The sequence below is a fragment of the Podarcis bocagei genome (genome assembly GCF_964188305.1).
Source record: "Podarcis bocagei genome assembly, chromosome: 16".
In the NCBI taxonomy this organism is placed as follows: Eukaryota; Metazoa; Chordata; class Lepidosauria; order Squamata; family Lacertidae; genus Podarcis; species Podarcis bocagei.
This window is the reverse complement of record NC_138142.1, coordinates 39,888,942-39,905,835: the sequence shown is the minus strand read 5'-3', so window position 1 is coordinate 39,905,835 and position 16,894 is coordinate 39,888,942. Positions and strand designations below refer to the sequence as shown.

Sequence of the window (16,894 nt, the reverse complement as noted above, 5' to 3'; positions counted from 1 at the left end):
CTTCCAGTGAATCACAAGGTTTCAGATTCTGAGTTAAAGAAGAGCGTGCTAAGCCTTAAGAAGGCCAAAGCTGCTGAACCTCCAGATGCTGTTGAACTACAACTCCCATCAACTCAGGGGCATCTCAAAAAACTTCCAATATTACTCATTTCCTAGGGATATGTTTTTACAAGTGAAGGACAGGATCTCAAATTTTTGAGTCGCACATCTCTGTTCATAAGAGCTGCCAACCTTTGCCCCAAACAGTTTGCTTTAAAAAAAAAAAAAAGTGTTCAAGAGGAAGCACATTTGAAGAAAGCACATAGCAAACATCTAACACACGCACCTGATCTGCAGTGCCACTTGATACGGCGTGGTCATCCAGGCCTCCCCGTTTATTTCACTGCCGCCTGGTAGGGAAATCCGGATCGGCCGGCTGTTTTTGTGGCTTCGCTCGGCGCATCGTTCCGCCGCAGCAGCTTTTAGCTTCTCATAAAACGCCAGGCGCTCAGAGATGTGGGAAGGAAGAGCACCCGCCTACAGGAGAAGACATACGACAGAGTCAATCGCCATTAATTCTGTCCTTACCTTAGGGAAATGGCCACTTTCAAAATGCAGAATGACTGACAAGACCCCCGTTAAAACAGAAGATGGCCAGCAAATCTAGTAATGTTATTATTTGTTACAGGACTGAAAAAAACTACAGCCAGGTACTACAACCAACATAGTTCCGTTGAGGGGAAAGTGAAGAAGAGTTACATGGTTTGCTGGGGAAATGGTACCATTTGCAGAGAATGATGGAAAGGGGTAACCAACTGCCTTGGAGCAGTTTTCTCCCCAAAACTGGTAGCAGATAAACCTGGAGGCAGCAGGCTCCCTTTTATACCAGTTAGGAGTGTCAGTGTGACAAACTGCCAACCCAAAGAGAAACTGATATACAGACCCCTGCCCTGTCTCTCCAAGAACAGGTTTCACGTGGCGCACCCAGAACGGCAATTCAGCGCTCAGTCAGACACTTGTGGGCAAACATCAGATGCTCCCAAGATAGAGGAAAAATAAAGAGCACCTACTGACAGGAGCTTACCTCCAAAGGATGCACAACTTGTACAGAGATGCTACAGGAGTGCATTTGGCACCTAGTCGTTTCATTTAGCAAGCCCCAGTTGGGTGTGTTGCAAATGTATGGGAGCACCATCATAAAGCAATAACCTCTAAGGTTTGGGGTGGGAAGACTGGATGATCAGCTCCAAAGGTTGTCAAGGGAAGAAAGTACTGTTATATCTGGAGCGACGCTGGACACCAGGGATTGCCCGGCAACCATGCTTCTTCATTCCCAGCGGTGTGGGGAAAATGCCACAGTTGCACTCTGTGCATGTTCAGAGATGCTCCATTATGTTGTATCGCTTTGCAACGTGTTTTCTCTACGCAGCACTGTCCTGAAAGCAACGTTAAGGAACGACCAAGTTCAGGCCAGGCGGTCTCGCCTTGGTCATTCACATAAATCTGAAAGTGCCGGTGCTTTGAAGGACCTGCTACAACAGGCAAAAATCTGGCTCTACTCCTGGGGCGAATGGAAGGCCTCACCGGTTGAAAGCCTGCCTGCTGGACAGAAAAACAGCAGCAGCACAGGAACTTTCAAGACGAGAGGCTGCAGCTTTAGAAATTATGGGGCAGCGAGAAAAGTAGGACTGGAGACTGGGGAAAGGAAGGATTCGAAAAATAAATACATTTAAATTAGAAGACTATCAACAGACCCTGTACAGCCTGCAGAGATGGCTCTTCCCAGCCCAGATCTTCCTCCAAGGCCAAAGGACCTTCATCTTTTAGAAAACCCGTGTCAAGTCCTCAGTTCCCACGTGGGAACCTGCCGGGGTCCCTCAGGCCGGTTGCACCCTCTGCAAAAGCCGCTCCAGCATCCCTCTCCACCTTGCAAACTGCGAACCGGGAGCAGCAGCAGCAGCAGCCGCCTGCGTGGGACTCTGCGCGCGCTGATTGGCCGCCTCTGCAAAGAGGAAGAGAACGCGGATTGGTAGTCTAGCTGGCCAATAGGTGTCCTCCCCCTGGAAGGAGTTTCCTTCCCCCTCCCCTCCTGAAACAAGGACTCGAGGATGTGAAGTTCCGCCCACCTTTCCTCCCCCGCCCGGATCAACGCGACAAGCAAGGCGGGGAAATGAAATGCTGCAGCCACCGATTCTCCTGCGAATTAAGGAGGGCTTCTTGGATCGCAGGCTGGCACGCGAGGTTGCCAGAAACTGATATGCAAGCCTTTGTGTAGGGTGCAAAGGGGGAAAGGCTCCCCTCACTGCATGTAGCTGAGAAGCACGCTTTAACCGTGTTGAGCGAGGTCTGTCAAGCTGCACAGCTGCAGCGGCCAGTTGGAAAGTTGGCAACCCAGTAGGCACGGCAGGGAACGCTTAGGGCAAAACACAGCCTAGCTGCAAAGGAATTTTGTGGCCATACACTGAAGAGAACTGCATGTTGCAATTAAAACCAAAACATAACCAATTTCTGCGTAACAGGCATAAAGCATGCAGCTTTCAGCCTGATAGGTAGAGTTCTGGAAAAGATGCATTAGTTGGATTTCCACGTCCCCTACAGTACTCAAAGGTCTTTTAAAAAATGCCTTTATTTATTTAAAACATATGTAGCATAGTCAGTGTTCTAAATAAAGTAATTTTTTCCTATGTCTCATTTAAGTACTGTAGGAGGTGGAAATTCAACAGGTGCAGCTTCTAACACTGCCTATCCATCATAGGGAAAGGGGCAAGCTTTGAATTGTGCCCAACTGAATTCTACTCAGAGTAGACACATTGAAAACAATGGACCTAAATCATGTCCATTTGTTTCAGTGGGTTTACTCAAGAGTATGACTAACACTACATACGAACCCTTTGCCTGTTAGGCTGCTGATTCAAGGGCCCAGGGGTTCCCCCTAGCAGCTCCATAAAATCCTATAAACCAGATTATCAGTGTGCACACACAAAAGGCAGAAAGGGCTTATTTAAGCATTAAAATCACATGTTAGAAAGTAAACATCCAAATATGAATTGGATCCCAATGTCTTTTCAATGAGCAATTCATAGAATGGGCAGGATCTGGCCAAGGATACCCTCTTAAAACTCCACTAATTTTTCCCCAGTAGGAGAGTTAAGTGCATATCATTGAATCCCTTCCACTGGAATCAATGTGGTATAAAAGTGCCAGGGCTGGCCCAAGACATTTTGGCACCCAAGACGAACCACAAGATGGTGTTCCTCTCCTACCTAAAATGTAAAGTTCTACATTGCAATCTGCTGCCCCTGTGAATCCAGCCACCTGCAGTGGTCGCCTCATCTTCCCTTGAGGGCGCGCTGGCCCTGCCAAGTGCTCATGAGAACCAGACAGCTCCCAATATATTTCGCCCACCCCACCCCCTGAAATTGATGTCAAAACCCTAACCCTCCCCTTTCCCTCCTAACACCGAAAAGGACCGTATTTCACCCTCTGGGTTTTTCATATTTTTAATCAGCAAATCCAAGACGCTCATACCAGATTAATTTTTTTCCTATGAGTGATGGCAGAGTGGCTCTTTGAAGTTGCTACTGGTGTCTGTTCTATCCGAAGAATGCCTTATTATTATTCACACGCACAACTGAAAAACCCAAACTGTGTCCTACCTTTTAAGACTTGTTCCATGGATTACGGCCTCGCTCACACACACAAAAAAAACCTCTCAAACATGGCCTAGCTTTTAAGGCTTATTCTGAGGATGATGGAAATGTTTGTGAATTACAAACAACTTGGTCCTACCTACATTTATTTGCATATCCCAATTTGGCTTACTCTTGGTTGCGTGGATTGGGCCCCAAATGTAAATACAGATAAGCTCAGCAGAACTCACTCCTAACTCTGGAGGTAAAATAACTACTTAAGTAAACAGCATGCTAGGAAAAGATAACCAGGTTGTTACCTTGGCAAAATAATCAGATGTGCAGAGATGATAAATTAAAAAACCAAAACCCAAAAACAAGGCACAGACACAGAAGAAATAAATTGCAACCCAGTCTTGTAGGAAGCCTTTAAAAGGAGTTGATTCAGATTTACAAAGAACAAGAATTTAGGAGGTCTAATCTGAGAGTGCCCACATGAGCTATATGCCCAGGCTCATGTGGTGCCCTTTCAAGGAAATTTTTATGAGGCTGGTGCCCAATTCAGGTGGGAGAGGAGTGGGCAGTCTCACCCCACCCCCTGGCAACACACATGTATAGCATGTATACCACAGGTGCTGGATTTGCATGATCTATGCCTCTTCAAAAAGAGAAGGCAATTTGTACACATCGACATAGCTGTCAAAGTTTCCCTTTTTTTAAGGGAAATTCCTTTATTCTGCATAGGATTCTTCACAAGAAAAGGGAAAAGTTGACAGCTATGCACATTGAGTATTGGTACAATTGGGCCACCAAATCATCTGCAATGTCGGCATGATTTGACAGACCACTGTGAGGTTTGATGCCCCAGCTCAGGTCTGACTGGTGCATGGAACAGGGACTGGTTCTCTATGGGGGCACTAAGCACACCTGCCAAAGGAGAGAAGTCCAGAGTTTCTAGGCAAGGGTGCTGTAGGTATCAGAACATAGGAAGGAAGAAGAGCCTACTGCATCAGGCCAATAGGCCATTGAGTCCGGCATTCTGTTCTCACAGTGGCCAAGATGCCCTTAATGGGAAACTCGCAAGCAGGATCTCAACACAAGAGCCTTCTGCCTGCTCTTGTGGTTTCCAGCAACTGGGATTCAGACCCATTGCTGCCTCCAACTGTGAGGGGCAGAGCATAGCTATCACGGCTAGCAGCCATCAGAAGTCCTCTCACCCAATGATTTATCTAATCCTCTTTTAAAGCCATCTAGGCTGGTAACCCATCACTGCCTCCTCTGGGAGCAAGTTCCATAGTTTCACTAAACACTGCATGGAGTTTATTTTCTTTGCCCTGAACCTTCCAATATTCAGCTTCGCTGCATATCCAGCGCCCAGACGTGTACTCCTACGGCAAAGACGCTCAGCACATGAACACAGGTCACGCTTGCACTCCATGCTCCCAGCAACGTCACTCTCACAAGCACAACTCAAGCCTGATTCCACTCAGCTAACGTTTTCACCACACCAATAGATTTGGCTATTTCAGCATCGGGTGACGCTTTTGTCTGTGCAACTTTATTCTTAGATCTTCCTGTCCTAGCCCTTTTGGCACAGATGCCGCCTTCGGTTTCCTCTTACTCCCCAGGGTCTTCATTGGACCAGGCCTTCTATCGCCCTAGGATTCAGAGCACCTCAAGCCAATGGCTTGAGTAGAAACAATTCAGCCAATAGCAGCAAGACGCACTTGTGTGACAGGGAGCAAGCAAGCCAATTGGAGCCATTGGTTTGTGCTGCCATTGCACAACACCTGCCTCCCCGGAGGATATTTTTCGTCGCATGCTGCAAATACATGCTATAATCTTCTCTGCCCTCAGGGCTTTCCCTGTGAACAAAGATGTTCTTAGAATCATAGAAATGTAGAGCTGCAAGAGACTGCAAGGATCATCTAGCTTTGAAAATATTCACCCTGTGAAGTTGCTTTAGCTGGTTGGTTTAAAAAGCGCCGAGTCTTTTGAGCCAAATTATGAACCATTGGATGTTTCTGGCCATCAGGTCACCCCAAAAGAACAAGAGTCAATTCAGGCAAAGGAACAGAAGCCAGTCATTCAACGGGCCTGAAGACCACACAGAGCTGCTCCTCCTTTCCCCTTCTGCTTGTGGGAACCACCAGTGCCTCAAGGCCTCCGATGCGCACGGTCCTCTATTTCAAGCTTCCCCAATCTGGTGCTCTAAAGCTGGTTTTGGACTTCAGCGCTTCATCAGCCATGTGTCGCCACTTTAGGCGAAAACAGCGCTGCTACTTGCACTTGAACTTAGCGATACTGCTGACAGCAGCGGCACCTTAAAACCCAAGGTTCCACGGCTTCTTCAGCTCCCTGTCAGCCTTTCGGAGGAAATCTTAAGAGTAGCTTGCTGAATCTTGTGCTTGAATAGCCCTATGGACATCTTCTCAGAAGCCATTAAGTTCAAGGCGGTTCACCCCCAGGTAAGTGTGCAGTGGGTTACAGATCTGGTGAATTTTAACCCTGTTCATGGCTCTTTTGGGTAAGATTTCTTAGGGACACAAGAAGCTGCCTTATAGAGTCAGGCCACCGATTCGCATAACCCAGATCTGCCTACGCTGACTGGCAGAAGCTCCTGGGTGTTTTAAAGCAAGGGGGTTCCCAAGCTTTACTGGGAGAGGTCCAGGAATGAACTGGGAACCTTCCACACGCAAAGGGAGTCCTCTCCCAGTGACAGAGCCCTTAGGAAGAAAAATAAAAAGGAATGGCGAGCTGCTTTAAGCTGTAACAAAGCAGATTTTAAATACTGGATTGGTTGGCAACCAATGCAGACAGGTGACACAGTTTCTAGAGCGAAGAGATTACATTTACATCAGGGTAAGACCCTGGCCAAGCTTACTAGTTATAGGCAGAATAAAAAAAATTCCTTCCTGTAGCACCTTAAAGACCAACTAAGTTAGTTCTTGGTATAAGCTTTTGTGTGCATGCACACTTCTTGGTATAAGCTTTCGTGTGCATGCACACTTCTTCAGATAAGAAGAAGAAGTGTGCATGCACACGAAAGCTTATACCAAGAACTAACTTAGTTGGTCTTTAAGGTGCTACAGGAAGGAATTTTTTTTATTTTGACTATGGCAGACCAACACGGCTACCTATCTGTAACTAGTTATAGGCAGGTTTGGAAAGCTTTGTGATGGCTCTTTGGTGTCTTGGGTGGAAACCCAAAGGTGCTTTTCTTGGTATGGCGATGCAAGCAGGGCCCCACTTGCCATCCTCTTGAGATCAGCTAGGCTAGACATCTCCCTCTGCATGAGACCAGAGAAGTCATACTTGGCAAGCAAGGAGGCCCCAGATAACTCTGAGAGCATTCTAGGGTCACTGAGATGGACCGAAGTGCTCAACCCTTGGGAGCAGGGAGCCAGTGCAGTGAAGAAACTCGGCCTCAGCTGTTTCAAGACTAATATACTTTCCCCTCACATAATCATCTTTTTCCAGTGGGGATTTATGGCCCTCTGCGGGTTTGCCATTGTCATTGTTACTCGCCAGCCCTCCACACAAACTTCTAAGCCAGATTTCTATGCAGCCTTCTGATTTCACGGGCACAAACAATACAGATGGGTCCCCCTCCCCACCAATCAATTGGGGTCGCTATCAGGCACACCCTAGTTATGCCTGCTCCAGGAGTTGGCACGGTTATACATACTTAGGCACGGACTTGCAGAAGATCCCATAAAAACAAGACCAGCAGGATGAGCATGCAACAGGAATGTAGAGCCAGTGGGCTTCCACTCTGCAAAGCTCAGCCCCCCCCCCCCATGAAAACACTTCCTAGATGCAGCCACTGACAAAAGGGTGACTCCTGGCTGCAGAAATACTGTTCAGTCAACCAAAAACCCAAGCAAAACCAGTTACTAGAGACTCCTTAGCTGTCCCCCACCCCTGGATTTTTTTCCTTTTTTTCTTTTTTTGCAATGGTAGTCTCCTCCACGATGATGGGACATTTCTGTATTCTTCCCTTGGGTGCATATGGCCTGGTAGTATTTTGACCACCACCAGTCACAAGAGTGGGTGCACTGGTGGGAAAGCTTTGCACCCTGAAACTAGTATACTCTGATTTAAGAAACCCCAGCCTGTCACTGCTCAACTGGTTGACTGACTTGCTGTCCCCACTCTACCCAGGTGAGAAAGGTGATCCAACTTCTGCAACCAGAGGGGCTTAATGTTTGAGCTGCCGCTTGAATGCCACCACAGCAGACTTGAGCAACGAGGACCCTGGTCCTGTAAGGCCACAGTCCTCTGCAAACCAGCACAAGACGGGAGGTTCGCTTCCGAATCAGCAGCGTTTGGATGGGTGTCTAGGAGCGAGTCTAGCAGTAGCAGGCACTGCACAAACCAGTTTAAGCAAGTCTACTGAGACAGAGAACAAACAGTGGGCTTTTAAAGGTTTTGGCTTTGCCAGGGTGGTGGCATGAGCTAAACACCCCCCTCCAAAAAACCCACACAATTTACCAATTGTGGTGCTTTTAATGAATCATGGAGGATAAAGCGATCCATGGCTACTAGCTCCGATTTGCCTTAACTACCTCCCTACATGTGGACTTCCTATAATAGGCATCCGCTTGGCTGCTATGAGACCAGGATTTTGGACCACACGGGCTCCCTTTGGGCAGATCCAGTACCCACAATTCTTAACTCTTGTTTCAGGCCTTTACAAAATTGTACATGTGCTGTGACAGTAGCGAAGTACCTGCTCAGAATGACTTTATCCGGTAGATTAAATGGGAAGCGCTGTTAAAACCTCTCCCTCCAACACACACACACACACACACACAAAATAGGCACACAGTTCCCTTGGAAGGGACCTCAAGAGTTATCTAGTTCAACCCCCTGCAATACAGGAATCACAGCTAGAGAGTCCCCAACGTATCAGTAAAGCACTGGTGAACTGAGCTGCTGCTACTGCCTGAGGTTGCGAGTGCAAGCAGGCGCACGCAAACACATTTTCTAAAGGCCACCTTCTCCTTTGTACCACAAGTAGTGGAAATAAAACTCTCCTGTCATTAGGGTAGGGGGGTCATATCGTAAGGCAGCAGTGTCTTTTAAGCTCAACTGGAGGCACGCAGATCCCTTCCCATGCCGTAAGTACATTCCTTTATGAAAATATAGTCAAGTTTGTGCTGCAGCCCAGGTCGGGAGCCAGAAGTGCCAGACCTCGCTGTGTTTTAGAAGGCTTGTTTGTTCCAGCAAGACTGCGCCTTCTGAAGACGGTAAATGTTGGTTCTCGTGCCCTCTACCCCAAACAGATGTTTAAAGTTATTTTAAGAACTACCCGTCTACCCAATACTTAGCCTCAAAACAGTGATGATGATTATTTTAAAAAGAGCTTTTAACATTTTATAACCAAGAGGGAAAAGGGGGTAGGGGTTGGACACAGAGGCAAAATGAGCTTTGCCCAACAATGGAAACAAAGATTTGACAAAAAAACAAAACACCCATTCGATTTCTTTCAGAATTATCTGCAGGCCAGGAATGGTCAAGATACACAATCCCCATTTCCCCCCCGCAAAAGTGAAATAAAAGGTATCACAAGCTGCCTAGGAGCCCAATCCACAGGGCAGAGAGCTGGGTCCCTTTTCTCCTAGAAATGGAGGCCACAACAAGTCAAGAACACTTTATTAGTATACAATACAAAAATAAGGAAGGAGGGAGAGAGGGCGGGGGAGAGAGAGAGAACCTCAAAAAGCAAAACAAAACAAAAAAACCACACTGCTCCGATTGTGTTTTAAGCTTTGGAATTGGTTTCCAGACCTCTTTTCCAACACAGAGACAAGATGCATAAATTCAAAGAGCAACAGTCAAGACTTCCTCCAACGGGGAGCGCTGTGGGTCTTTCGGAAATCGGAGGTGGCTCTTCCATCTGCTCTGCTCTTCCCCCTCCAGGCTGGGTTGGCGCCGATCCGGCTCCGATTCCAGGTTGCAAAGCAAGGAAGGGATGGATGGGTGGGGGTCCCGTTCTCAACCTTATGCACCTATTGCACACTTAAGAGAGGGCTTATTTACAAGAAGTGTAGATATATATATATGTATGTATATATAAAACATTCAAACTAGGGTATTTTATTAAATCGTGTTAATATACAATCAAGAAGATGGTCTGCAGTTGCTTGCTCTTCAGCCCAATGCACATCAGGTTCTCGGCCCACCCTTGTTCCCCCTGCAACTCCCCCCACAAGAAAACACTTGAAAATAAAACCAAGCCAACAAATATTAAACTTTTCCCGCCCCTCCTCTTAAAACAGGCACACACAAAGAAAATGAAAAGTACATCGATTATGTACAGTGTTTGTTCCCCCCCCCTTCCAAAATGGCAGCACAGCCGCACACTTCCGGGGGAGACTGGGGTGTATCCCCAAAACATCTGCTCCCTTAATATGGGAAGCAGGTTCCCTCGCGTTCCCCCAACCCTGAAAGCTACCCCCTGCCCAGAGATTCGGCTCTGCAAACATGCCAAGTGCCGCACCACCCCCCCAGAATGAAATACGCTATTTCCCCTGCGCTATGCAAGTAATTTTGCCTCGGAAGGTCAAAATGCGTATCTAAGGGGGAACTGCGCCGGAGGAATAATGGACACCAAGAAATCTGGGGAGGGTGCTGCTCCCCCCCACCCCAATGGCCCTATAAAAATCTGCCATGAAAGTTACTTTTTTGTCATCAATGAGAAGTGGGTTCCATAAACGGGATACTTTCAACCCCCGCCAAAACAGCTGGAAAGTAAGGGGGGGGGAGACTTCTGTGCCTCCCTTCCTCTCCTAGGAAATTCTGCCCTTCATGACAGAGACTAAGGTTTTCCTTAAAAAATACATGTTTATTTCTTATTTCCATTTTGTTTCTCTCCTTGTCAGGTGAAATACAAAAGTAACAGCAAAGGGAAAGGGTGTGTGAAGAAACCAGAGACAGGGAAATCCTTCCTGTCCAACAACCTAACCTTTTTTGTTTTGCTTTTTTTTACACACACATATGTACATTGCTAACTGCGAACATCTTAAAGTAAAAGCACAAAATCATTCTCATATATATATATATATATATATATATATATATATATATATATATGAGAGAATTGGGGGAGAAGAGGGAAAGACATGGAACTCTTACCATTAAAATATTTTTGTCTTTCTTACAGGTTCCCTTTTCCTGCAAGAAGCCCCCTCCCCCGCCACAATGGCACCCCCCAATCCTTAGCATTCTGTGGCAATCTGAGTAGCGGTTAACTCTGAGGGTGCTTTTCATCGCCCACGGGTTAATTTTCTTTTTAAAAAAAGGATTCATGGAATCGCCACAGAGAGAAAGAGAGCAGCAGAAATAAGAAGTTTCACATTCTATTCTCCTAGGAAGGAAAAATAAAGAAAACTGCGCCGCCACCGCCGCCAAACCACCTTTGCTCGTTTTCAATATTGGTTTTGAGTCCCTCTGCAAATTGTGAAGCCTGTTCTGAAGAAACCGTGGGAAAATCTAAGAAGCCGACTCGGGGAACGCTTCATGAGAAAGCTCTGCCGAGCAGGCCATGTCAGAACGAACTGGTCTGACGCGGGAGAAAGCTGCGATGGATTTCGGCCCCGTGGGTTTATATACAGGATAATGCAAGTAAGTGATGTTTCTTAGGGGGGAGGAGTAGACCCACAAAACCTCCCTAACGTCTAAAGATGAAACACTTTAATCTAGAGTGGCACCAGAAGTCATGCAGTTAAGAGAGATTAGCTGTACAGATGAGCCACAGACTGTTGTTAGCTCCCTTGTGTCACAAGGGGTGGGGGGGGGGAGATATGTTTTTTCCCCCTCAATGACAGGTGCAATTGGAGCTTCACAATAGTGAGGTTAAGATGGTTTATCCCTGCAAGCACTTTTGGGAATTTCAGTTCTGGGGCGGGGTGTTAAGGTTCCTGTGCTCACAAGCCAGTAGCAACCAGGGATCTTTGAGAGGGGTCCTGCCGGGTGCACAATCAGCTTGCGAGAGGATTTAAACTCAATTTTCCTGCTTCCTGGTAAGAGATGAGCTCAAGAACTGCTAGTCACAGACCCCTAATATGGATAGTGACATTCTCTTCTGCTTGGGGGTGGGGATCAGAACAACAGGATCTGAATGAACTTGAGTTTACCCTTTTGAGGTTTGCCATTCGCTAAAATTAATTTTTCAGGGGAAAAACCCCTGGGAGTAGACATCACCCAGATTGGGTGGATCAAGGAGGACTGTAGGGAAAACTACCCCCCTTTTTTTAGAGCCTTGGCATTTTAAAACTGTCAGGTTTTAATAAAACCAAACTCTTCATAACCCCTTCAAGATCTACCTGATATATAAAAACTGTTCATGCTATGTACTTTTTTTTAAAAAAAAGGAAAATGTGCACATATGAGCTGTGGAATATTGTTTCAAATGCACAGAATAGCAGATTATTCCTAACATATTTTTTTTTTAAATGCAACTTTCCTGTCGCCTTAAAGGAAACGTGGCTATTAAGTGAATCCCAGTTTTTACAGAAAAATCGTCTATGCCCACAGCTGCGTTGAGAGAAAAATAAGGAGGCAAATGGGCAGGTAACAGGTGGGAGGGGAGACAGTAGAGAAGAGAATCGGGGTGGAGTTCATCTGGGAACTTGAGAACAGCTCCGCTCTCAAGGAGGGATTTTGGGGGAGGGAAAGCGGAAAAAGACTTGAGCAGAAGGAAGCAGGAGTCGCCTGGCATCAGCTACAGCCATTCTCCGTGGAACCCAATTGAAGGGAGCTGAAATTCACTAGGCCAATGTGTCTGCTGAGGCACAGATGCCCTGTACAAAATGCTACGCATTAACTGTAGACACCAAGCCGTTTTCACTGACTGATGGCACCTCCCTGCCCATTCCTCTCCTTAAAGAGCGCAAAGCTCGCTATCTGAGCAAACTAAGTTCAGAAAAAGCAGGAGAGCTTGGCAACTCTCAGCAGAGTCCTGGCCAAATCCTGCCCTCTTATAATATGGGGGTGAGGAAGGGATTGAAGAGCAGCAGTCTTTGGCAATGCATAGCTGGCTTCAAGAGGAAGGTGACCAGGGGGAGAGCTTGGGCCATACCTGCTCCCCCCCCCCTCAAAATGACTCCAGCAGCCTCAGCCAGCTATAAGCACCAGGAGAGAATTTGCCCATTACCCACCCTGTGTATAACCTGTCTCCAGATAACAATCTCTTTAAAGCCCTTGAGGCCCCAGGCAAAGTGAAGTTATTCCATCCCTTGGCCAATCTGAGAAATGTATGAGAACTTTAAGAACCTAAAGGACTGCAAGGAAGCAAGAAAAAGGGATTAACAGGTGCACAGAAATAGCAAATCCTTCCCTTTCCCCTACAGTTGACTCAAGCAAATGTGCCCATGAAGAATCAGCCCAGGTCACTGAAGGGTGCGGGGAGAGTAATTCTGACCAAAAAAAAAAAAAGGAAAAGAGGCACAAGAAGAGTTAAAAGCGACAGCATGAAAGGCAAGCTTTGACTTCTTGGACCTTTTCTCTTCCTAAATTGTGTTAGGATCTTTTCTCCTAACTCTGACTTCAATGCTAGGGGAGTCCCAATTTGCTATGCACTGGCTCAATATATATATATATATATTAAAAATATAACCCTATGCTTCATGAACTGAAAAGTCTTTATTTCTACGTTCACTTTATGGTTAGGTTTTTAATTATTCTGCAAAAAAGGAAAGCCAAAACCAAAACTCACTCTCTAAATTTAGGCCGTCAACTAAAAAGCCCCTCCAAACAAGCAAAGAGAATGAAAATGGGGGGGGGGGGAAGAATGCAATAAATGCATTGAAGCACAGAACATACCTTGACAACGAAAAAAGTTGTGGGGCCCTTTAAGGGGCAGATTGGTTTGCTGTTCTTGTTTTTAAAGAAAAGACTTTAAACATAAAACGAAAGTGAACATGTCACTTCCGCCGCTCTCTAGGAAAGTTCTGGAACACCTTCATTCAGTACCTGGGAGGGAAGAAGGGGCGTTTTGGTGCGAAGAAGGGGGGGCCCCTGGCGAAGGGGGGCCGAGGCCTTTTTAAGCTGTTAAAGGGGTCTCTGTTTAAGAACAATTCCCTGGGTCGGAAATCCGGCCTCTGGCTTCTCATCCCCAGCCCGCCTCGGTTTGTGGCGTCCCGGTGAGGGGGGACAGAGGAGCTGATGTTAAGGGCCGCGCCCAGAGGATCTCTTGGGAGGGTGCCCAGGGTCTCTCTCGCCCGGCCGCCGTGGTCGCGCTGCCCCTGGCCCAGCTGGTCCCGAGATGCTCCCGACGGCATGCTAAAATGCTCCTTCATTGTCCCCTGGTGCACGGCCAAGGGGCTCTGGCGCCCGGCGGCTAGAGGGGGAGCCGGGAACGGGAGTCCGAGGTCCCCGGGAGGGGGCGGCGGGCTGGAGAACGGGACGCTGCCGTGCTCCCCGGGGAGAGGAGGGGGCGGCTGGGTGGGGAAGGGCACCCCGCTGCGTTCCAAGGAGGGAGGCGGGGGCGGGGGGACGCCGTGGGGCAGGCCGAGCGGGGAGGCGGCTTCCTTTGAGAAAGGGCCGGCGTGATCCACCGACGGCATCCGGGGCGGGGGGACTGAGTGGTCCCGAGAGAAAAGGCTGCCGAGATCCTTCGGAGGCAGGGACTGAGGCCCTGAGGGGGGAGGCGGCCCAATTTGGTCCATGGGGAAAGACGCCCCGTGCTCAAGGGAAGGGGGCGGCACGTGGCGGTCAAAGGCGGCAGCGGCAAAGCCGCCGGGTCGGAAGTTGTTGACGTTCTCCTGAAACGGCGGCCCACGGTCTTTGTACTGGGTCGGGAAGCCGGACACACCGCTGCTGCCACCGCCGCCACCGCCGCCACCCAAGGCTGGCATCTCCGTCGTACCCGAAGGACCGTTATCGAAGGTACTACCTGCGCTGCTCAACTCAAACCACCCCGCTCTGGGGGTCTCTCGCCCGTGGCCTCGGCTCCCTTTCCCAAGGACTCTTATAGACTCTACTGTCTGAATCGGCTCGCCTGACATGCCTCTGTTGGAGGCATTGTGGTAGCCCAGCGTTTCGATGGGGGCTCCCTTCTCTTCGGTGCTGTCAGGCAAGTCTAGGCAGGATGACGACACCCTGGTCTCGATCCGGTAATGCTCCTCTTGCTGCTTCTGCTGCTCCCCTCCGGGAGGAACCCCCACCTGGCCGAGGCCCGACAGGCCCGTGCTGTCACTGGGACCCCCTTTCGCAACCTGGCCGAAATGCTTGCTCTCGTCCGAGGGCTTGCGGGAGGCATTCTTCAGCATGTTCTTGAACTCAATGGTCGAAGTGGCGGAGATGGAAGACACGACGGGCTTGTCTGTGTTGCTCGTGGGGAGTCTACTGGCCGGGGCCAGGAGCGCGTTCTGCGGGGAGAAAAGCGACCTTTGAGGGACCAAGTGCGGGGAATCCGGATACTGCGTCTGAGGCATGGGTTTGGACAAGCTGTTGTGATTGGAATCCGGTGGGAAAAATACATCGTTCTTGCTCGGCGTAGGTGAAGCGTCCGAGCCGGAGTCGTTTCCCCGCAAACCGTAGCCCCCATATATTCCAGGCGAAGGCAATGGGTCGCAGCTTTCGCTCTGGTCGTGGAGAGCTCTCATTGACTGGGGGAAAGCAGATTTCAGGCCAAACCCGGAGGCACGTTGACCGTAACTCGACAGAACAGACGGGTACTCGGAGGGCTCAGAAAGCTTGGTGGACTTCAGGATTGACTTTCCTGGCTGCTTCTCCAGGTTCACCAAAGCAGAAGGCGGTGGGCCGGAGTAATCAAAGTCACGGTAGTCTTCATCCTCCTGGAAGGAGGTGTCTGGGTAGAACTTCTCTTGCGGGGAGTCCATTAAAGAGGAAGGCAACTCTATCCCATCAGAAGACTGCTTGTATATGCCGGCTGGAGAATCTCGGCTCAAGCTAAAGGACCTGTACACCGAGTTGGACAATTCCTGGGGGTAGCTGTCATCCCGGCTCTGAAGGGGTGACCTTGTGCTACTCGGAGTAGAGGATCCAGGGCTGATGATCTTTGACAGCAGCGACATGGTGTCCACGTTGCTGGATGACGGCTTGTCCATCATCTCATCCTGAGTCGGAGTCCCGCTCCTCTCATCCCGGACGGGAGTCCCATCAATGCTGTCCATAGAGGTGCTTGTGGGTCCGCGGTTGAAATCAGAGGAAGATGACTGGCTCTCGGGGGGCGCGGCGGCAGACCCCAGGCTGCTCAGAATGGGGATGTTGAGGTTCAAGCCGCTGAAACCTGGGTTCCCCTTCAGGAAATTGTGTATCTTCATTTCCAGACTCGGGGAAGGGGGTTCCAACTCGAGCTTGGCCTCCGCCAGCTCAGAGGATTGGCTCGTGGGGTTCTCAGCCGGCCGAAGGGAAGGGCTGGCATTGTGGGAGCCGGAGAACCCCAAGGAATTGGTGGGAGGCTTGAAACTGGAACTGGGGAGCCCCACACTGTGCCCAGAAGGAACCTTGTTGACCGAGGTGGAAGAGACCTCAGCCGAGGAGGAAGAATTTGGAGAATAGCCAAAACTCTGGGGCATGAAGGGCTGAGCATTAGAGGAAATGTTCCTTCCTTTTACAGAAGAAGCCGTCGTGTTGGCCGGCGATGCCGACGTACTCTGCGACGCCATCTCGGTGGGCTGGGCTGTGTTCCCAGCCACACTCTGGAGGAACGAGGACAGACCTGGAGCGGAAGAGGAACATTTTGATCAAGAAGCAAGAGGGGCAAGAGAACCACCTCCATAAAGCAGCAGCCTTTCAGCAAACCTTTGCCAGTACTTTTAAAAATCCTTTTAGAATCTAAGCCAACCCAGGTTGTTATTTTATCTAACCGTCTTACTGGACTGTTTTGCTGCTGGTCAAGGGGCTGGGAAGGCCCAATCTGCAACCACACAGTTGTGCCAATCTCAGCGTGGCCTCCGAGAGCCCTAATTCCCCTCTACCTGAGTCAAGCAGGCATGTGGCCACAAGTTATTTTATGTATCACTGTGATTTTGGGATACTGGGTTGTCTCAAATGTTAGACCTACTTAAGAGTAAAAAGGTAAAGGGACCCCTGACCATTAGGTCCAGTCGTGGCCGACTCTGGGGTTGCGGCACTCATCTCGCTTTACTGGCCGAGGGAGCCGCTGTTTACCTTCCCGCCAGAGCGGTACCTATTTATCTACTTGCACTTTGTGCTTCTGAACGGCTAGGTTGGCAGAAGCAGGGACCGAGCAACGGGAGCTCACCCCATCGCGGGGATTCGAACTGCCGACCTTCTGATCGGCAATCCCAAGG

At 48.9% G+C, this 16,894-nt stretch overlaps 2 protein-coding genes across 7 annotated transcripts in view; both read right to left on the bottom strand.

Annotated features, from left to right (window-relative positions):
- TARS2 (threonyl-tRNA synthetase 2, mitochondrial) overlaps positions 1-2,903 on the bottom strand; it is a 39,378-nt gene extending 36,475 nt beyond the window's left edge. For 2 of the 3 annotated variants that reach the window (XR_014002695.1, XM_081173551.1), the window contains exons 1-2: positions 1,734-2,903; positions 326-516 (exon numbers count right to left, since the gene is read on the bottom strand). Coding sequence is in view for 2 of the 3 variants with exons in the window: in XM_081173551.1 (XP_081029677.1) it covers positions 326-516; positions 1,734-1,799 (257 nt within the window). In the remaining variant the exon portion in view is untranslated. The remainder of the gene's footprint in view (positions 1-325; positions 517-1,733) is intronic. The other variant, XM_081173550.1, reaches the window with a different exon arrangement.
- A 7,040-nt stretch (positions 2,904-9,943) lies between these two features.
- Positions 9,944-16,894, bottom strand: part of RPRD2 (regulation of nuclear pre-mRNA domain containing 2) — a 40,245-nt gene continuing 33,294 nt past the window's right edge. For 3 of the 4 annotated variants that reach the window (XM_081173448.1, XM_081173449.1, XM_081173450.1), the window contains one exon: positions 9,944-16,299. In XM_081173448.1, coding sequence (XP_081029574.1) covers positions 13,580-16,299 — 2,720 coding nt within the window. In that variant the 3' untranslated portion in view covers positions 9,944-13,579. The remainder of the gene's footprint in view (positions 16,300-16,894) is intronic. The other variant, XR_014002694.1, reaches the window with a different exon arrangement.